At 38.1% G+C, this 22,200-nt stretch overlaps 1 protein-coding gene across 3 annotated transcripts in view; it reads left to right on the plus strand.

The window, feature by feature from the left end:
* LOC127938438 (nuclear receptor coactivator 1-like) overlaps nucleotides 1-22,200 on the plus strand; it is a 50,993-nt gene that overhangs the window by 17,062 nt on the left and 11,731 nt on the right. For 2 of the 3 annotated variants that reach the window (XM_052535045.1, XM_052535044.1), the window contains 9 exons: nucleotides 4,462-4,567; nucleotides 8,041-8,207; nucleotides 15,026-15,132; nucleotides 16,238-16,415; nucleotides 18,698-18,877; nucleotides 19,156-19,254; nucleotides 20,038-20,178; nucleotides 20,655-20,802; nucleotides 20,902-21,877. In XM_052535045.1, coding sequence (XP_052391005.1) covers nucleotides 4,470-4,567; nucleotides 8,041-8,207; nucleotides 15,026-15,132; nucleotides 16,238-16,415; nucleotides 18,698-18,877; nucleotides 19,156-19,254; nucleotides 20,038-20,178; nucleotides 20,655-20,802; nucleotides 20,902-21,877 — 2,094 coding nt within the window. In that variant the 5' untranslated portion in view covers nucleotides 4,462-4,469. The remainder of the gene's footprint in view (nucleotides 1-4,461; nucleotides 4,568-8,040; nucleotides 8,208-15,025; nucleotides 15,133-16,237; nucleotides 16,416-18,697; nucleotides 18,878-19,155; nucleotides 19,255-20,037; nucleotides 20,179-20,654; nucleotides 20,803-20,901; nucleotides 21,878-22,200) is intronic. The other variant, XM_052535046.1, reaches the window with a different exon arrangement.

Raw genomic sequence — 22,200 nt, forward strand, 5'->3', positions numbered from 1 at the left:
TTAACATTAGCTTTAGCTGATGTAGATTAACTCATGCAACACGAGCAGTGCGGCTGGTTATTCTCAAATCTAAGCACAGGTATCCTCATTACCTGTCGGTTGGCTTTCCTCGACACTTGGCAGAGCAGGGCTGAACTGAACACTGAACACATTGGTGCAAGCTGTTGGTAATTACAGTAAGGGGCCGCTCAGATGCACAGGAGTCATTATGTCCTGGTGGATTTTTTTTTTTAATCTAGCCTCATTTCTGAACAATTTTGCATGTTCACATGCATGGTCATGTTTCACATTCTCCAGAGCAATAAAGTGAAGGCTCAGGGGCCCCCAAAAACGGGGCAGTAAACTCAAATGTGCCCTCATTTCCACCAAACTTTTTTAAAGAAATGCTCAAATGTGTGAATTTGAGGTATTTCATTATGTTCTAGGTTGTGTTATAAGTGTTATATTCAGTCGATCCTTCAAAAGTGTATTTCTCATTGTAGAATGTGTCGGTGCTAAAGCTTGTAATATAAGAAAATCTCTTGCTTTTTCTCCTAAAATAGCTGTTCAAGTGTTTAAATTCTTAAACCAGCCCAAAATTCAGTGACACCCCGCTCAACTTAAATAGGCCTGTTTAAGGGTGCATTTGCTGGAAATGGAGCTGCCAGGGATTAGGGGCCGCTGGAGGTTTTCAACAGACCCACAATAGCAGCCTGTTCAGGCCTTGCAGATCAAAGTGGACTGTGCCTTAGGAGCCAGGCACTGGTCTAGATGGTGTCCTCCGTGAGTGAAAAAAAACCAAACATAAGATATGGCTAATGATCTTCTTCAAACTGAAGGGATCGTCAAAGCTCCAGGTAGAGCAGTATTTACTTTAAAGTTGCTTTTTAGTTGGTCATCCGAGGTGAACAATTGCTGTTGATGTCACCAACTTAAGGGGTGGTGCACCCTAGATCAAGCACTATCATGTAAAAGGTGCAGAAACACTGCCTCTTAATATATTAGTTATTTTACTATTATTATTTTCAAACATCAAACCCATTTACTTGGGCTTTTTATTTGATTGAACATCAAGTTGTATTGTATAATCTACAATACACCTGTGGCTCAAATGGTAGAGCATTGCATTAGCAGTGCAAGGTTGTGGGTTCGATTCCCAGGGAACACATGTTAGGTAAGAAATGTTAGCCTGAATGCACTGTAAGTCGCTTTGGATAAAAGCATCTGTCAAATGCATAAATAAGAAAATACAATAAATGAAGTTGAAATTGTTTATCTGGTGGAATTTCGTGCTGTCCCATGTGTGGTCTTGTCACAGCTAACCATATTCACCCTGTGTATTGCAGTAGTGAGTATATAGTCAATATAGATGCAGAGCTTTCTATGTATGAAGGGTTGGATTGTGGACAAGTTAACAGTGTATTGGTTGTGAATAGCTGCAGTGGTATGTACTGTATGTTTGTTGTATCTGTGTGCTGTGAATGCTCTTTAGGATCTCCTTATGTACAGCTTGAATGTTTCCTGTTTCTATGGTTACATACTGCAACTGAAGACACCTGATGCTTGTAGAGAACGTTTGCTCAAGTAAACTGGACGTAGACAATTGGATGTTGTGATTTTCTAAAAAAAGAAATTCTCCAGAATATAATCTCATTCTCATTTCTGAAATATGAAAAGATAATTCTGTGTAATAATGATATATAATTTTTAAATTTCAGTTGTTAGTAAAGTACTGTTCAATAACTTTTTCATGCTTTTATTGATTTTATTTATATCAAGGACACATTAAATTGATCAAAAGAGACAGTAAAGACATTTATGCTGTTGCAAAACATTTCTATTTCAAATAAATGCTGTTCTTTTGAACTGAAAAATTGTTTCTTAAGCACTTTTAGAATAACATTTTAGAATGATTTTTAAAAATATTAAAGTAGAAACAGTTATTTAAAAATTAACGTAAGTTTTTGCAGTATTACTTTTTATTTGTGATCATTAGCAAAACTTCTTTAGTACCTTCAGTGATAGAGCAGCGAGGAGAGAGTTTAAAAAATAAATAAAAACATTTATTGTATATATGTATATATTGTTGAATAGTAGTGTGTCTTTTTTTAGTAGTGAATAAAAAAAATGCTTTACTAAAAAGCTTTTTTCAGAGAGTTGTGATTTTAAGTAATTAGAAGAATTTGTTGCTGAAAATAGTATCACGAACATGTAACATTTTAAAAACTAAATTCTACATATTATACATTCAAAATATACGTGTAAAATGTGTTTGAAAAATGTTCTTTTACTTAAGCTAGTCTTCTATAAACATCTTCATGTGGTAAGAATTCACAGAGGAGTTCACTAAACCAGTTCACTAGTTTCTTGTCTCCTGTGTTTGTATGCATATGAATGGAAGTCAATGGAATGGAAATTGTAGTGTGACCAGCCCTTTAGAGGCCCACAGTATTCTAATGTATGGGAGCTCCGATCAGGATTTTTTAGGCCAATCACCAATTGCCAATCACAGAAAGCAATATGATTCCGATCACTGATAACAATATTTTTTAACACATTTTTATCATTTAGAACTATTTACAGTGATACTCCAATCAGGATTATTAGATATTTATTCAGGGACTGAATTTCATTTTTGAAAATGGGGGGAATTCCCCTCTTAGGTGACTCTTGTGAGAGGGGAAGCAGCACGGACTGTACTTTCACACAAGAGTCCACTACTGATCCGTAGCTGTTTCCCACAAACACAACATCCATTATTTTGATTTCAAATCCAAACATCACTTGTCACTGAAAATCCTTTTACAGCATTGCAATTCTTTCTTTTTTTCCACAGTACAGTAATACAGCATTTCACAGACCTGTTTAAACACAATAAATATAAGTAACACATTATTCAGTGCTTTTCACTTTTGCATTTACTTCTAGATTTATATATTAAGTTGCTCAAGCAAGTGGCAAAACAACTTTTTGTATGTAATCACAAACTTACCATTGACAGAAATAGTCAGCTCTACTGCCTTTTCTTTTGCATTTAAATCTTTATTACAAGCAATTCTGCCATTCACAAAGAACTTTGTTTTCCTACCTACACAAGTGCCATCGTTTATTGCCTTCTTTATCTAAAAGTGCTCTTACATTTACATTTATGGGTCTTGTTCAGGGACACATTGGTGTCTCGCAGTGGATTCGAACCCGGGTCTCTCACACCTAAGGCATGTGTCCACTGCGCCAACACCAACCACTCTTTTTGGCCAAGCCAAAAATCCATATGTTTTGACTGTGACAGTAGACTCTAACGTGAACACTTTAATCCGTTAGCATGAGCGCAGAAAAAATATGCACAACGCGTGAACTGCAAATGGAGTAATGTGAACCCGGCGTTATGTGAGTGTGCATGAGCAAACGGTCTCCAGGAGAGTGTGTGAGCGCTAAATGGTTAAACATGGGCAAGAATTAAAAAGAAATGCATATTATAAACTTTAGTGAGGATGTGACACTGCCTCGACTGAGCAAGTGACTGTTCCATTGTCAACTGTGCAGCGTGCAGCTCTCTTATAGACAGACACGATGTGTGGTGATTTCAAGCCATTTGCGTTTTTTAAGAGAGAGAGAGAGAGAGAGAGAGAGAGAGAGAGAGAGTTTCACTTTTGTAATCGCTCCTCACACAGGGTTTTCAAATTACTTTAAGTTATTTAATGAAGAAATATATCATTATAATTATTTCACCTGCATTGTACAGGTACTGAGACAGTGCCGCTGCATATCATGTCAAACCTCTTATGGCAGCGTCATCAGCTTGAGATTGTTTTTTTTGAGATCTGCTTATTTAGAGACCACCAATCAATCATCCCAACGTGATTATCGGCCGATAGTGATCCAGTAGCCAATCAATTGGAGCACCCCTGTTCTCATGAATGGTGGTTCAGCAGTTTCCTCTTCTAGCAGTTCACAGCATGGGTTAGATGGTAGCGCTGAGTGTATAGCACCACAGATCAAAGAAGGCTTTCAGTTAGCAAGCCCTTTCACAGCAGATTTATGGTTCCTCTTCAAGGAGCAATCGATAATGCATATTGCTAGCGGGAATGAGCTGTCACCTCGGTCTGTGCCTGATATGGAGTCATCTGAACTGTTCTGCTCAAATTAGGTCGAGATATGTTGCCTGTCATAGCGTTTACAGTAAAATGGGACTATTTCAGAACTGGTTTGACTTGAAGTTTGCTGGTTTTCCAGAAACTGTTGGTCCGCAGTGGTTCCGGGGATTCTTTTTCTACCATTATTTTGTAGTTCTAGATGATATTATAAATGCAGTTATAAACAACAACATATGGGTATCAGACAACGACAGCTGCCATTACATACTCATTTTTACTGGATTTCATTGGATGATTTAAATTCATTGTCCTGCATTGTGTTTATTTAGTAGAATGGTTCCTTCAAGCTTGACTCCGTTGGCTGACTGGTAACTACCCTGTTTTGCAGGTGTGCATATGCTGAAAATGAGTGCTGCAGGGGAGAATGCCCTTGACCCTGACACCCCAGAATCACGGAAGAGGAAGGGTTCGCCATGTGATACCTCTGGTCTCAGGTGAAGTATAAGATCGTCTTTCTTCTCCTGTTTGGAGTGTTTCACATTACTAAAGCCCCTTTCACACTGCACGTCGGACCCGCAATATTCCCGTAACATTGCCTGGTCGCCTTCTGTGTGAAAGCAACCACGTCCCGGAATTGATTACCGAATCGAACCCGGGTCGGGGACATAGTAACATTGCGGTAATCGATCCGGAACGAGCGCTGTGTGAACAAAAGCCAGATCTAATTCCGTATCGAAGTGATGACGCGCGTTATCGTGCGACTCTTTTACCGGCTGTTTTGAAGGAAGATCAACATTCGCGACGAACACATATGTGCAAACTGTAATGAAGCAGAGATCAGTTAGTTCCTCACTTTCCGCGCTGACGCAGAGATGGTTTGCTTGCTTCAGTTAAAGTATAACGTGCCAAGCGTTGTCGACTCGTACATTACACGTCACGCGCTGATGTCACGTGTCGTTACGGGATCTTCAAGGGTTGTGTGTGAAAGCACACACATATACCGGGTCATCACTGGCAGTGTGAAAGTGCCAAATCTAGCGACCAGGGAACAATTACAGGAACACTTTACCCCTGTATTTGCCGGAATGGCAGTGTGAAAGGGGCTTAAGTGTTTTATAAGATCTTAGGAGACAAGCAGACAGCTGACAATGCAGTCAAGGTGTGTCAGAGGAAATGCATCAAATGGTGAATAGCAGAAAATCTATTTTAACAAGAATGCATGCCTGAAGTGTAAACAATGTGTGTGTGCGTGTGTGTTCTTTTTCTTGTTCAAGTGACAGTTGAAAATGCATCTCTTTCGAAGCTACTTGACTTCATCGTAAAAATAAAAATAAATAAAATAAAATAAAAATCTTTATTTATTCCTTCTCTTTGTAGCCTGCACTTATTTTAACAAAGCCTATAACTTGGTATTACAAGCACTTCCTGTGTCTGTTTGTCTCTTTAAGAAAAATCGCTTTATGTACACCCCAATTGTAAGTTGCTTTGGATAAAAGCATCTGCGAAATGACTAAATGTAAAATATAAATGAAAATTGTATTTGTTTTTTTTTTGTGTTTTTTGTTTTTTTGTTAACAAAACCATAAACAAAACATATTTAAACACTTAAATATGTTTTTAAACACTTTAGACACTTAAGTCTTTTAATCATTTGTTTGTTAGGTTTTTTGCTTGTTTGTTTAACAATAAATAAAATATTTTAAAAAGTATTTAATAAAATAGCCTACAAATACTATAATAATGGCAACAGTTAAGATTTTTTAAACCGTTTAAAAAAAAACTTTATTTTATTTTAGAATATGGGTGACAATTTAGACACTTAAATTTTCACAGCATTTGTTTGTTCATTTATCAGTAAAAAAAAAAAAGTTTAAAAAACCTAAAGTCTTTTAAATTTCAGAATAAGTGTGACATAGTCCAGACCGGATTCAACCCCTGTCTCTGTGCACAATACAGCTTTATAAATAAAACTAAAAGCCATGTCCCAAAAGTATCTGTCTTGGGCAATGCATAATATAGGTCCAAAAGTGGGTTGTTTTAGGTGTAATATAGCAGGCCAGCACATAGTTTTAGAAGGTTTTCTTGTGTCAGGGTTGGTTGGAGGAGAACTGGTCTGTCTGGCTGGGTGATACTCTTCCATAGGGCCTTGGTGGGGCTGAAGTAATAGCCTGTTTCTACAGCAACCCCACGCAGCGCCCTGACCTGTGTAATCATCGCGCCTGCGCACAACCTTGTTGAGGCACTGACCTACTTTCTCTGCCGTCTTCTCCTACACACACACACACACACACACACACACACTTCAACATGCGCTCACACTTGCAAGTCATTCATATGTACATGCAATTGCTCACCCAGGAGCAGCACAAGCAAAAACATCCTCCATCCTCACAAATGTATGGCAGCCATTGGTCACGCATGCACGGCACACTCTGGAGGAAGGGAGAGCTTTTATTTATTTCCCTGGGTGACATAGCACTTGATAAATAAATATATTATTTACATAAATATAATTAAAGTTTTATTTTATACAAAATATTATATATGAAAACAATAAATGTTTAATTTGTAATGATTTATTGTTTTCTTTTACATTGTAAAGTACAATGCTTTAGACTTTTGAGAATTATTATTTTTTTTTTCAAATATACATTACCATTCAAAAGTTGGTAAGATTTTTTTTATGTTTCTGAAAGAAGCCTCTTGTTCTCACCAAGCATGCATTTTCAAAAATACAGTAAAAACAGTAATATTGTGAAATGTTATTACTGTTTAAAAAAACAAAACAAAACAAAAAAATATATAATTTAACTGTGACGCAAATCTGAATTTCCAACAGTCATAAATACTTCAGAAATCATTCTAATATGCTGATTTAGTGCTCAAGAAACATTTCTTTTCAAGAAAGGAATATTATTGGTTAACGTTGAAAACCGCTGTGCTGCTTAATATTTTTGTGGAAACTATGGTGCATTTTTTCCCAGAATTCTTTGATGAATAGAAACAGCATTTATTTATCCCTGCATACATACAACAACCGTGGATGTATGACACACACTCACACACACGTTTCTATACTCTTTATGCGTTGAAGAATAAACATTGGCCACTGAAACTCCCTTATTCTGTGTCCTTAGAATCCGTTCATTTCTGTCAAATCTTTTCAACTACTTTTAACACGGTGCACGCCTTCAGCTACAGCGCTTTTTCACCTTGCCTTTGCTGATCTTTTGTTTTTGACTGGATGATAAATGGGCTCAGATCTGAAGCCTTTGCATTCCATTGATATCTAACATTACTTCACCATAGCCCCTGACCATCTGTCTTTCTCTCTCTTATTCAATGTCTCTTTCTTTCAGTGTCTCCTCTCAGCTTGATAACCCATGTGCAGCAAAAGCCTTTGAGGAATGCCTGCTAGTGCAGGGACTGTATGCAGCCCAACCCTTATTAGCTCTACAATGATACATCTGTGTAAAAGTGTGCGTTTTAGCCTCGTTCTGGTTCCAGGCCACCCACAGTTTGTCCCTGAGTGCACCTATAGTCTCCCATCGCCCAGCATTCTTCCTTTCAACTGCAGAATCCTCTGCCTCTATCAGGTGGCAGAACGCTGAGACCGCTGAATCTGGGTTCAGGGGCTGTTTTTGATCATAGTGCTCTTTGAGCATCATGAATTATTCAGGGCCCAAGTCCTTGCAGAATGCCCACTCAGCCCCTGTGCCAAACTTTACCCATTCAAGGCTTTGTCTTAAAAACATCATAACAGAGCGGTAGTAGGCAGGCTTTTTTTTTTTCTTTTGTTTATTTTCTTTTTTATTTCCGAGTGCAGTTGGTTGTTCATGTGCCAGCAAAATGCTAATGCTGTGCTAATGCAGCGTTATATAGGATTGTAAAGTACAGTGCTTAAGTTTCTTTTAAGTTCTAAAAAAAAAAAAATGTACAATTCTCTCTGTTCATGTTCGTATGGTAGTGTGGAGAAGAGACGGCGGGAGCTGGAATGCCGCTACATTGACGAACTGGCTGAGTTACTGTCAGCCAACATGAGTGACATTGCCAGCTTGAACGTGAAGCCGGACAAATGCCACATCTTAAAGAGCACCGTGGACCAGATCCAGCAGATCAAACGGCGCGAGCAGGGTGAGTAGCCAGTGTCCATGCTTTTACTTTGGAGCCGTGCATAGGCTGCACACACGTTTTTCCATATACTTCCCAGTACAGACAGGAAATTTACACAGTTGCACACTGCAGAATTTTAGTGCATATGAAAGTTGGTTTGTTGACATGCCTAATCTGATAAGAACTTGTGTTCCTTCAGTCATCTTCAAAATATATTTGGGTAACAAGAACTAAAGTGAATAAATAAGGTTTGTTAGACTGGCTGTAAATCACAGTGGTGAGAATGACATTGTTCGTTCGGCACTCCTTTTTTAGCAGCTTCTATATCAGTTGTGCTGATATTTTTGGGGGGACCCAGAGGATGTTATTATTTGCTTGCTTCTTTGCTTTGTTTTAATCAGTAACTCGACCAAGCTCTTAGACAAAGCCATAAAATAAAGGGAACACGAAGTCCAAGACACAGTCAGTGATTAAGTCAGTTTTTTAAGTTCTACAGGGATTGTAGCATTCAAAGTAGATTCACAGAAGAAAGAAAATATTACTGGTTTGGAATGACATAAGGGTGAATGAATGAATGATGCCAGCTTTTCGGCTTAACTATTCCTTTAAACCAGACATTTTGGATCTGTGGCCAGCCCAATGTTGACCGATCATTAGATGTTAGCTCTTATCAAAGCTAGATGTCTGTGTTATGTTTAAACACAGATCTGCAGTGAAGTATTTTGGCTTTATAAGACTGGTTGCTTAAGATTATGTTGAGTTCGCTTGGTACATAAATAATTTTTGGGAGTGTGTATTTAGCAATGCCTTAAAGCACGCAGTGGGCACAAATGCTAAATGAAAGATTGACATTATATTTCAGCACATTATTTATTGCAGTTATTGCATCTGATATCTTTAGTTTTTCTTGCATGACTTTTATAATCTAATTGATTTCATAAATGTTTATTGTCTTGGCTTTAAAGTCCATTTAAAATATAGTATACCTGGACAAGTCTGACAATAAGTAGACTGCAATTTCCTCTCAATGGTTAAATATTGTCTGACACCGAATGGTGAGACCTGGAGTTGAGTAAAGTCCTTGTGACCCAAGCTCCTTTACTTATCATTGATCGTTTTATTTGTTAGGCGATTATTTTTGGTTGACCTTAAAGATCAACCAGTGTAGTATTAATTTCATTGGCATTGCTAAATCCTGAATCTTGCCGGTATTTTCATTTGCTTCAGTAACTGACTTGGTTTGCAGTTGTTGTCCCTGTCATTTCCAAATGAGAGGAACCTTGAGAACTTATAAGTCAATTGAAGTGTGAACAAAGCATGTCAGCTAGCTCCAAATCCACCCCTGTTATCTCACACTTGAAAGTAATTCAGAACATGCACTCCATCATTCTTCATTTTGACAGCGGTAAACATGTCATCTCATGATTTGCAGGCTTAAGAAAGGGTTTTGTTGGCATGGCAAACTAAGGAGCCCCTGGAATAGTGAATATCACTTATGCAAAGAGGCCATGAGAGGATGTTTATCCAAAGATCTAAAAATTCATCAATGTCAGAAAGCTGTGGGGTCTGCATATTAGGCGGGCAGGCACTGGCTAGCACAAACATTTTAAGCTGTGTCTAGATTCTTTGCAGGACTGTAATGTATACACCATAATCCTTTAAAATGACACTTGACAGATAGTTGCTGGAGCCGCTCTGCTATATCTGGCACATCTGCATGCGCTGCGGGAGCAAATGCATTATTATTATTAGCTGTTTTAAAGCAGTGGGAAATGGGTAAAACTGCTGCATAGGTGACACAGGAGAAAGTATGGCTTAAGCAGGAAGTCTAATCAGTCTCTATGAATATAAATGGAGGAAGATATGCGTGATCCGCATTTGGGAACACATCGTGCGCCAGGTAAACTTTTTCAAATTTGCCTAATTTCCAGCATTTTTGTGGACAGATGATTACAGCATGTTATGCTTTCACACATCTCAGGTCGATTTGTAATGAGAAGTGTTTTTAAACCTGTTGTTGCGGACATTTAAAGGTCTTGCTGGAGATTTCCGCCAACATAAACGCTTGAGGGTTTAAGCATTGCATGTGAAGAAAGTCTTGTGAAGAAAGTCTTAAGTACTGCAATTTTGTTTCTTGTCATCCTTTAATAATGTCATCTCACTTAGTCGCTAGTTTCTCACCCAGAGCGCTGGCCCTCTCTGTTTTCATTCAGAGCCTGAGGAATGGGGGGCCGCAGGGGCGTGCGAGAGAGCAGCCAATGGCGACGCTGCCCTGCCCCCTGACCTTGTATAAGAGAGGGCCTCTCGTAGACCTCAACTTCCCCTCTCTCTCTGCGAGAAAGGAGAAACAGGAACTTGCCGCCCCTCCTCTAATATCCCTGCTTCACGGTGGTGTTAATGTTGTCAGACAATAACACACTTTCCCTTCTTGAGTTTAACCTTTAAGATGTCACCCGAAGGGCCTTTTATGACACTTTTAGAGTATGACATACAATACTTTCAATGGTGTGTCCATTTATACTGTTGTAGATTATGTGTGTGAAAGAGATGATGAAACATTGAATAATGTGAAAAAACAAAGAGCGGGATGTGTCTTGGGAGACATTTTTCATTGAATTTCCAGAAAAAGGTAATTGTAATCATTATTGTCACCATAATATAAAATGATCAAGATTTGAATTAGCCACACATCTTCAGCAAGGAAATTCTTCTGATCTGTCATGGAATCATTTGCAACTTGAAAATTTTTTTAGGCTACTTTTACATTGATCCTGTCTGTTTGTGTTTATGAAAACGGTTGTCAATGTGTTGGCCGGATGATATGAACTAGGAATCTAGGACCAAATGTCACTTTCAGTCGGATGAAGGGTACATCAAAGAAATTTTCCACATTTCAGCCATGCTCTCATACAGCACAGCACACTTCGTTAACATTCCAGCCCCTCAGAAAATGCACTTGAAAAAAAATCTAAATCTGCTTCAGTTTGAAACCTGAGAAATGAAGTCAGAGCACAATACGCATGGCAAAGGTCAGGAAAACTGGCGGCCATTAGCTTTGTTTACTCACTGTGAAGTTCAGTGCCTGGGTGAAATTACTTGACGAATTATTCAGCTCATTTTGAGGACTGTGTCTAACGATAGTAATTTGTTCACTTTGTCAACCTTATGTAAAGTGACATGATGTGTTTCATAGAAGGAGAATCTTGCACCTCACAATTTTATCTATTTCATTTCAATGAATCACAGTCTGATTCTAGGATGATTCTCGATGCATTTAAATACATTCACTCCTTTTAAATATAGGCTATTTCATGATGCAGAACCTTGATTGGTTGTTGTAAGATGTTTTAGAGCAGGGGTCTTCAACGATTTACAGGGTAAGGACCCCTTAAGGCGGTCGCACACCGGACGAGAAGCGCTGCGTCGCGTCGCGCCACATGTAGGACAACTCAAGGTATCGCACACCGGATGCGCACATTCTATATGTGTGAGCTCAATTTCGCAGCAAGATGGGAGAGTTTTAACTTCATCTATTATTATTATTTTAAATATATGATTTTAATTAATAAAAGCTGAGTTTTGAACGTTAATTAATGAAAATAATCTGTGTTATTATAATAAGTCTGTTATTGTTTTGTTGTATCTGTTGTATAGGCAACTGTGCAGCTGAAAACGTAACCAAATACTTTGTAATGTTTTATTTGAATGAAACAAGTGTACTGTATTTTAATTTCAGTTTCAGTTTATAACATCTGGGTTTTTTTAATATAAAACTATGCAGATGGCGCTCTGTGGCGTGGCAGAAATTTGAACAGCGTTCTGAGTCGTAGCTGGGCGCCGCGGACAGACGCAGAATGGTGACGCCGGTGTGTGTACACCCATAGAGAATAATGTGTTCGAATTTTAAAGACGTGGCGCGACGCGACGCGGCGCTCCGCTTCTCGTCCGGTGTGCGACCCCCTTTAGGCAACAGAGACAAAATGTGTCAAATAGAGCTACACATTAAGAATATAACCTTCGATATATTAATAGAATCAAACCATATTATGATTAAGAATAAATTGTTATATGTACATTATTAAATTGAGATTTATGCATCATAACAAACAACATGTTGATATAATAATCACAGTTTGTTAGTTATTTAAAGTTGATTTTAATAGATTTGCAGAGTCATACATTTTAGTTTTACTAGTCGTTTACCTGAACTTTAGTTGTCTAAACTGCACAATGAATCTCTTACTTGTGTCATGTCGTTTGATAATGAGAGAGGTTTTGCGAGAGCGAGCATAACTCGGCACTCACCAAAATCTCCGGCATTGTGAGGTGGTTAAACACCTTGGCCATTGTGTTCAAGAAATCAACAAACATTTTCTGTGATTGGCTAGATTTCTCACAGCTTGCAAAACACGGTATAAATAGCAACGTTTCACCTTCTTCCGAGCTTAAACTTAAAAATGCAACGGAGTTGATACAATTAATATATCATTACAGTAGCAACTGATGGTGCCCTTGCTTTGCTTTCAGGGTGCTTAAATGTAAAATTGACTTTCACTTTCAGCTTATTTCACTTTTATGTTAAGGTGGTGTAGATCACCAGCTAGAGTCGTCAGGTTGTTGGTATGTAGTTGCAAAGGTGTTTTAAGATTTTTTAAGCTGTTTGCTATGTGGTATGTCCTTATTAGAGAATTTTTTGTGGGCGAAATGTAATAATTTCAGTAGGAATCCATGTGACTTTCTGTGACGGAGAAAGATTTCCCCTTGCTGATTTTGCAATTAACAGGATTCTGCCTGGTTTGAAAGCAAACTATTAACAATCAGCAGTGTACCTTTTTGTTACGAAATCTGGCCTTTTTTTTAATTTGTTTGTGGTTTATTGTTTACCATATATAAAAATAATCAGTAGCACACCTCTCCTCAGCCTCACTGAAAGATTTGAGTATTGTACATGTTAGTTTTACAAAAAGTGTGGGTTGAGTTACGAAAGTTGAATTCTGATAGTTAGGGATTTGAACAAAGCCATAAGTATGAGCAATAGTAATGGGGATTCATGCCTTGGCAAACAATGGTAATAAATTAATTTTGAAGTCTTATGCTTTGATTTATCTGTTTTATTTTGAAAAATAGTAGGAGGTTCCTGGCAGTTCTGTATCTATAGGCTGCCTGTGTGCGTGTGACACCGCGAACACAAAAAGCCCTTACATCATGCAGATCGGAAATCTACTGTTGTGAGATCAGGTATCGCATGCTGCACCACTGCCAGAGTAACACTGCAGCCATGGCAACTGGCTGTGTTTGAAGTGGGAGTGATGTCAGAACGTTGTGATTGATCAGCCGGAGGATTGTGGGATTGACTGGGAGTCCCATTTGTATTTATTTGTTTAGGGGCGAATCGTAAGGATGTGGAGCTGGGTTCCTTTTCTCTTTTGCTCTTCTACAATTATTGTATTACACTGACTTAACCACATGTTGACTCATTTCAGTCCCACAACCTGGGTTCACGATAATGTCATAGTTCAGTTATGTATGTGTGATCATACTGTAAGATATCAGCGTCAGCCCTCAAAAAAAGTTAACTCTGTCCTTCCCTTTACTTACAATAAATTGGCCAAGCATTTGCTTAAAGTCTCTGTAAAACCTTCAAAACTCCTTATTTTAAACTTTTGCTTTCCAAAATTCAGAACGCAGCAAACCAGATTGATGTCGTCGCCGAGTTGAGCGCTCTGCAGAAGTTCCTCAGTGAGAAATACATTGCTATTATGTGTGTAAATACGGTGCTCGAGCTCTGATCTAAATTTAGTATTTCCTTCAAGAAGACTTCACTCAAAATGCAGCCCAAAACAAACAGTCTCGTCTTCTCTTCTCTCCAGCTGCTGGACTGAGTCGTGTTCTCAGAAGCTTTGATCTCAAGAGGAGAAAGAAGGTTAAGTAGTTTGGCCACAGAATAATCATTGACACTTTATATCGCCTCTCTGAGTCAAACTGGCACAAGAGTGACCGAGTTGTGACTCTTCAGTCTCAAGCTTTTCTCAAGAGTGCTCGCTGCACTTACTGCGGCTGGCTCCTGTCCAAAAGTACCACTTTGCTCACATTAGTCTTAGAGAGGCTTCCGCTGCATAGCTTTCATCCACCCAGTCCAAGAGAGGAAGGAGGACAATAGTCAAATGATGCATGTTTTTTTTGTGTGTGTATAAAAGACGCTTGCACATTAGAGAAAGCTCTGATAGATAGGGAGGTGTGGATTACATGAACACCACAAACTGTTCTCAAAACCAGGAACCAAAACTTGAGGTCAAAAAATAATTGTGAATGTATGTTTCATTGTGTTATGCTAGTGTTCAAATATCTGGGGTTGGTAAGATTTATTTTTTTGTTTTTGAAAAAATGTGTCTCGTGCTCACCAAAGCCGCATTTATTTGATCAAAAATACAGTTAAAACTGTAATATTGTGAAATATAATTACAGTTTGAAATAATTTTTCCTGTGATGGCAAAGCTGGAATTTCAGCAACCATTACTTCAGTCATCAGTGTCACATCATCCTTTAGAAATCAATCTAATATACTGATTTAGTGCTTAATTTTTTTTTTTTTTTTTTTGTGGAAACCATTATACATTTTGTTTTTAAAAATTATTTGATGAAAAGTAAGTTTAAAAGAATAGCATTTATTTCAATTTTATGACATTTATAAATATCTTGTCACATTGCATTACATACTTTATTTAAATAATTTTTTATTATTGTTTTATTTCCATAATGTATATTCAGGCATTCAAATTTAGACAACGTTTGTATCACGTATCTGGGATTTTAAAGTGATGTTCTTTGTGTGTTCACAGAGAAAGCAGCTCTGATGTCTCCAGATGATGAGGTGCAAAAGAGTGACATATCGTCAAGCAGTCAGGGCATGATGGAGAAGGAAGCCCTTGGGCCACTTCTCTTGGAGGTATATTAGCCTTTTTGGTAACACTTTATAATAACTGCACACTATTAATCATTCATTAAGCATTAGTAAACAGATAATTCATAATTTATAAAGCATTAATAGACAGTAATAAGCAGTTTATAAATACAGATATAAATGCTTTATTCTTGATTTAAAAGCATATCTATAATGTGTTTACTAATTGTATTTTCATACTTTATTCATGATCAATTTATCATTTCTCAATGCAGTATAGCATTATTTACAAACCAGTTAATTAGGAGTTGCCAGTGATTCATAAGATCACAGATAGTAAATTCAGGTAGTTATAAAGCATTTAGTAGTGGTCAGTTAACTATTTATGTGAGCTCATCTAAAGTGAATCTAGTTATGCCTTGTAAAGCATTTATAAAGGATATTTAAAGGCTCAGTTATCTTCTAAACAAAAAACGGAAACAAACACCACACAGTGAAACAGAACGTAGAAATATTAACAGCCTTTAAATCTCATTTGTAAAAGCTTTACAAGGCATAAATAGTCCTCACTTTAGATGAGCTCACAAAAATAGTTAACTTACAACTACATGTTTTATAACTACCTGAATTAACCCTGAATTACAGTATAAATGTTAATAAACCATTTATTAATACTATAAGTAACTATTACTATATGTCTGAATAAAAAGATGAATGCACATTTAAATAGTTTATTAATCATTTACTTACAATTTCTAAGTGATCTTATGAACCATTGACCACTCCTTAATAACTGGTGTGTAAATAATGCTATACTTAATTTAGAAATGATAAATTGATCATTAATAAAGTATGAAAAAACTATTATTAAATACATTATAGATATGCTTTATAAATGATGAATGAACTGTTTCCTAATGCTTAACTAATGATTAATAGCATGCAGTTATTATAAAGTGTTACCGATTTTTTAAACAGTTTATCTGTTGAAAAGACTGATATTGAGGTTTTATAATGTCAGAGTGTTGCCGTAGACCAGTTTTTTTTTTTTTTTTTTCTCCTCATCTGAGCCTGGCCCAGTTTCTATAATTGGGAATGACAAACTTTTGTTCAACATACATCTTTTTTTCTCCTATCTCTGTTTCACAAGGCCCTGGGTGGCTTCTTTTTCGCCGTGAACCGTGAGGGGCGCATTGTGTTTGTGTCTGAGAACGTCACCAGTTATCTGGGTTATACCCAGGAAGAGCTGATGACCTCCAGCGTCTACAGCATCCTACATGTGGGTGATCACAACGAGTTTGTGCGCAACCTGCTACCCAAGAGCCTTGGTGAGTCTCTCGGTGAGAAAGTACACATTAAGAGGAGAATTATAGCTAAAGATTTAACAGAAATGTTACACCTAACCAACCAGACATCATGCGACATGACACTCTTACAACCATTCAGAAGATATTTGATGATTAATATGCAGTTTTGGCAAGTAGGAATTTGGACCAATGAGATTTCTTTGTGGGCGGGGCTATCGATAGCCATAGGCACCATTGGTTAGAACAAAAACATGTTGCTTGTTGCTTTATTACATTACACTTCTTTACATCATGTGGGGGGTACATAAAGCCACACTGAAATATTTTCAGTATTTTAAGACCGCATTACAAACCGTAAAGATCTTCATTACAAATGCATCATCACACAATCGATCTGTGCACAAAACCAACAAATGTAATGTTTAATGCATGGCAACACATCAAGACAGCGCTCACAGCATAACAACTCGGTGACAGACACTTCATTACAAACAAGCAGTGTTTATATTAAATACTGTTATTATTGGCACAGTGGCACAGTAAATGTCCTCACTTACGTTATTTGCGGCTTTCATCATGACGTGAAGATTGGCTAGTTAGTTTATTAGCATATATATTCTTTTTCGATCGAGATCCCACAGCAGGTGGTTAGTGATAACAAGGCCCACACATTTATAGGAAAGATATAATTGGTCAGTCTTTCTGTAATTTAAAATTACACTCCCATTGATTTACTATTCCTGGGCCCTCTGTAATTTCATAGCTGGACCACCAATCACTGAGCTCCAAACGCTAGATGGAGAAAATGGGCGGAGTTCATTTGACGTATTCACTGAATAGGCAGATTTGAAGAGTTTATTTTTTACAGAAATTGTATTTATTTTATTTAGATGATGATTGTCAAATAATGAATTGCTTAAAATTGGAAATTAGGACTTTTACTGAAAATAATATTTAAAAGTTTGTCATTTAAAAAAATATTTAAAATTGTAAATATAGTTGTTGTTTTTTTACAATAGTTTAGGTCCTCTCTAGAGGGTGCTAACAGTTCCCCACTTCATCATGGAGCCTAGAGAAAGTAGTTAGAATGTCCCTAAAATTCAAGATACGGGGCAAAAATGCCCGTTTGAGATTTTGTCTCATATTTACATTATAGTTAAGCAATATCACATGAGCAATAAGTGAAATATCACACGAGTGCAAATTATGATACCAATCTTATACAACAGTACAATAAGTAAGAAGTTAATATTCTTATACCGATCGATGTGTGACATCAAAGTACCTCAAGAGGGATTCAAAAGCATAAAGTGCCGTCTGCTCTCCATAGCTCTTGCACGCACTGATTGGTCTGATGGTGATGATACGCTTCAAGTCGAACAAGCCTAATGATTCAATGGACCATTCATAAAGAGCCGTTTACTTCACTCCTGAAGGAATCAGCCATTGGGGAACGAATCAAATGAAATTACTCGATGACTTAATCATTAAGACATTTATCACCACCTACTAGCAGTTTTAGTTTATTGTTAAGAGTATAATTTCATTAAACAAATAATTTAATATTTCCTTAGCAAAAATAATAAAATTAATAAAATAAGTTATTAAAGGTATAATTCACCCACCCAAAAATGACAATTGTGTCATCATTTACTCAACCTCATGGTCTAAAAGAGTAATGTAATAAATTTGATCAAACAAAATATTTCTTGCTGAACCTACTTTTTGTAATGTCTGTTTGATGCTTTACACGACAATGACTTTAAATGATCTTTTGGGAGTAATTTTGTCCACATCATGTAATTAATTAAAAATTGTGATACCTTACCATCCCTAATATATTTAATTATATTTTATTATTATTAGTATTTTATTGGTAATAATAATATAAAATAGCAAAAAAAAAAAAAAATAGAAACATTTATATGTGAAGATATATAAAAGAAGATAAATAAAAAATATATATTTTTGTATAATTTTATATTTTATTTTGCATTGTTATTATTAACTATTTTTTATATTTCATTATTAACAATATTTTTAATATTTATGTATATTTGTATTTCATAAGAAATTGAGATATAGGAGAAGATATCGAGGTTGAATTGTATTAGACTGTATGTTACTGTATGTTACGTTTGTGTTAGTTGTTTAAAAATAATCTAGCTAAAAACTAAAGGCAGGTAGTGTTCTGTTTTAACTATTAGCACAAAGGTTAGAGGTCAGCCTCTTTAGAGCTCAGTGATACTCGACTGGTGGTTCTTTATCTCATACTTACCTTGCGCATCTGTGTGTGTCTTCAGTAAATGGTGTGCCATGGCCTCAGGAGCAAGGCCGAAGGAACAGCCACACGTTTAACTGCAGGTTGCTGAAAAGACCTCCAGACGAGGTGGACTCAGAGAACCAGGAGGCCCGACAACAGTATGAGCTCATGCAGTGCTTCACGGTCTCTCAGCCCAGAGCGGTGCAGGAGGAGGGCGAGGGTGAGACCACACACATACTCATAAAGTCATACCCATATAAATATTTAGCTTAGTGGAGGGAGTCTGATGAAGCTGTCGTTGACACGCCAGTCTTCAAATACGAAATCATTTTTTTTTAGGCATGAAGTTTAAAAGTCTGAGTCCACTAATAAAAATTCCTGTATTTTGCATTTTTCTAATTGAATTATGTTTAATCATGATCTGTACAGATTTATGAAAAAATGTTTGGTATGTGTTGCATATGGCACTTCAAACCACTATGTCTGTATTTTCCACAGACCTGCAGAGCTGTTTGATCTGTATAGCATGCCGAATACCCCATCCACCTCAGATCCCTGTCAGTACAGAGTCCTTCATCACCAAGCAGGACCCTACAGGTAGTGTTTCATTATACACACACACACACACACACACCTGTTGATCTGACCACATTATCATCATGTAAGAGCTCATGCAGGGTTATTGTCATAGGCAAAAAAAAAAAAAAAGAATAAAATACAGAATCAAACGAATATTGGAAAGTAGAAAAACTGTGGCTGAAATAGCTGTTCCTGAAATTTTTAGTGATTATAAACACATCTTACATTTCATTGCACTCTATTTTGTATTTTTTGAATGTCACACCAAGAAGCGACAGGTACAATGAGCTGACACATCGTTTCCCATAATTCCTGATTAAAAACAGACATGGCTTTCTCCCTAAAATAAAGCGTGCTTAGTTTTGTACAGTACTGTTCAAAAGCTTGGATTTAGTTTTAAAGCAATTCACAAATTTATTTAGCCAGGGCATATAAAGTTAATCAGAAGTGACAGTAAAGACATTCATAATATTACAAAATATTTATTTTTCAAATAGCTGCTGTTATTTTAAAATGTAATAATATTTCACTATATTACTTTTCTAATGTATTTTTGGTCACTTCATTTTACAGCCTTAGTGAGCATAAGAAACTTGTTTCAAGGACTGCTTTTCTTCTTACTGACTGAAAACCGACTGCAAGAACAGAAAAATGAAACTGCTTTCTTTTTCTGTTCTTGTAGAAGGAAGTGCAAAATGGTTTGTTGTTAAATCTGTGATTTGAAAAGCTTCTTCCTCTTGAACCTGAAGTCCGGTTTACAAAATCATGTGTGTGTGTGTGTGTGTGTGTGTGCGCACGCAGGGAAAATCATCTCTATTGAGACGAGTGCTCTGAGGGCCACAGGCCGACCAGGTTGGGAGGACCTGGTCAGGAAGTGCATCTACGCATTCTTCCAGCCTCAGGGCAATGAGCCCTCCCATGCCAAGAAGCTGCTTCATGAGGGTGAGCGCTTTCACCTCCATCTATAGCCATTTTGAGTAGTACTTGACTTTTCAAGCAGTTATGATCTGCCCTTGCCTTCCTTGCCTAGAGAACGACAGTTTATGATTTAATGTCACATGATCCTTCAGTAGTCATGCAGATTCAGTCTGATTTGCTGTACTATTATGTGTTTTTGTAGAAACGTGATTTAATGCTAATTTCATGCTAATTTTTATCAATTTATTGTACGTTGCTGAATGAAAGGATTTTTGACAGCGGACTCTTGAACCGTAGTGTCAGTATGCAGCTTACATGTGGACGTATCCTAAATGTGGAGAACATGTAGTGCAGGCTAACTGATAAATCATTGTTTTTGAGTGAAAATGTTTGCATGCAATTATAGTTAGCAAATGAGACTTATTGTTACTAAGTTGATATATGTAAATATGGGAACTATAAAACAAACTAGTTTTTATTCTCTGTGTTTGTGTTGACAGTGATGACCCACGGCATGGCCATCAGTCCTCTGTACCATTTCAAACTGAGTGACGGGACGTCCCTCAGTGCGCAGACACGCTGCAAATTCTGCTGCCCCCCAAACCCAGACGTACAGCCCTTCATCATGGGCATTCACACTATAGACAGGTAGCTGATGATGTCCTCCGCATTTATATGAGCATGTCACACAATAATAACTATTGCATCGTGTGTATATATATAATTTTATGATTAAATGTGTTTTAGGGAACACAACACTGCTAGCTCTCAGGAAAACACTACCCCTAGCCTTCTGTCTCCTGCTGCCCCAGCCTCCCGCTCACCTGCCCTGCAGACCTCCAGTGACCTCAGCCTCCATCTCAACAACAGCAATGGCACCTGTGCCACTCCTGGACCCCCAACACCCACTCCGCCAGGCTACCTGACGCCCAGCCGCGTTGGGCCATCCCAGCAGGTCAGCAGCCCCTCTCCACTTGGCAGCCCTCTCACTGCCACCCCTACCTCATTCATGTCGCCTCGACCTCTACGGGGCAGCCCAGGCCTGGCCAGCAGCCCACGTGTGCCCAGCCATCCCTTTTCCCCCTCTGCGCCTGGCATCCACTCGCCCGCTGGCGGACTGACCAGGCAGCAGTCTGGTGGCGACAGCATCAGTTTCTCTCTCCCCTCTCCCTTACCCCCCAGACAGACTCCAACCCCTAGTAGCTCCCCAGCACTTCAGCCCCCGGCCAAACCGCCGGAAGCGTCCGCTGATGAGCCTAAAGCTACTGCGGTGGGCAACCCCAAACTTAACCAGCTTTTGGACGGTGCCCCTGAACATGACTCCCAACCCCGTCCCGCACCCGGGTCCCAGTGTCCGGCTTCTCACAGTACTCTGACTGAGCGGCATAAGATTCTGCACCGCCTGCTCCAGGACAGCAGCCCTGCAGATGCAGGCAAGGAGCCCGACGTCAAGAAAGAGCCCCCGACCAGTCCCAACGCGGCCTTGGTGGCACGGGGAAATGGGAAGGAAACCCAGGACCACCAGCTGCTGCGCTTTCTGCTGGATACGGATGAAAAGGACCTGGAGGACTTGCCGCCTCCAGCCGTCTTTAGCCTCCATACGGTCAAGGTAAAGGCAGAGAAGAAAGGGAGCAGAGAGAATGTGCCCTGTGCCGCTGCTGCTGCCGCCACCACCGTGTCTGCAGTCGCTTGCTCGCCTCAATCCAGTGACAAGCCCAGCCCGGTATTTACATCCTTATTTCATTATTTATAACATTTTTCATGGCCTTCATAACTCAAGTAAAGTTTACTGTACTGGTCGATAGTTTGGGGTTGGTACGTTTTTTGTAATATTTTTGAAAGAAGCTCCTTATGCTCAGCTAGTCTGCATTTGTTTGATCAAAAATACTGTTAAAACAGTAATATTGTAAAATGTTATTACAGTTAAAAATAACTTTTTATATTTTAAGATATTTTAATTTATTTCTATGATGGCAGAACTGAATTATCAGCAGCAATTACTCCAGTCTTTAGTGTCACATGGTCTTTGAGAAATCACACTAATTT

Source organism: Carassius gibelio, chromosome A20 (genome assembly GCF_023724105.1).
Source record: "Carassius gibelio isolate Cgi1373 ecotype wild population from Czech Republic chromosome A20, carGib1.2-hapl.c, whole genome shotgun sequence".
Taxonomy (NCBI): Eukaryota; Metazoa; Chordata; class Actinopteri; order Cypriniformes; family Cyprinidae; genus Carassius; species Carassius gibelio.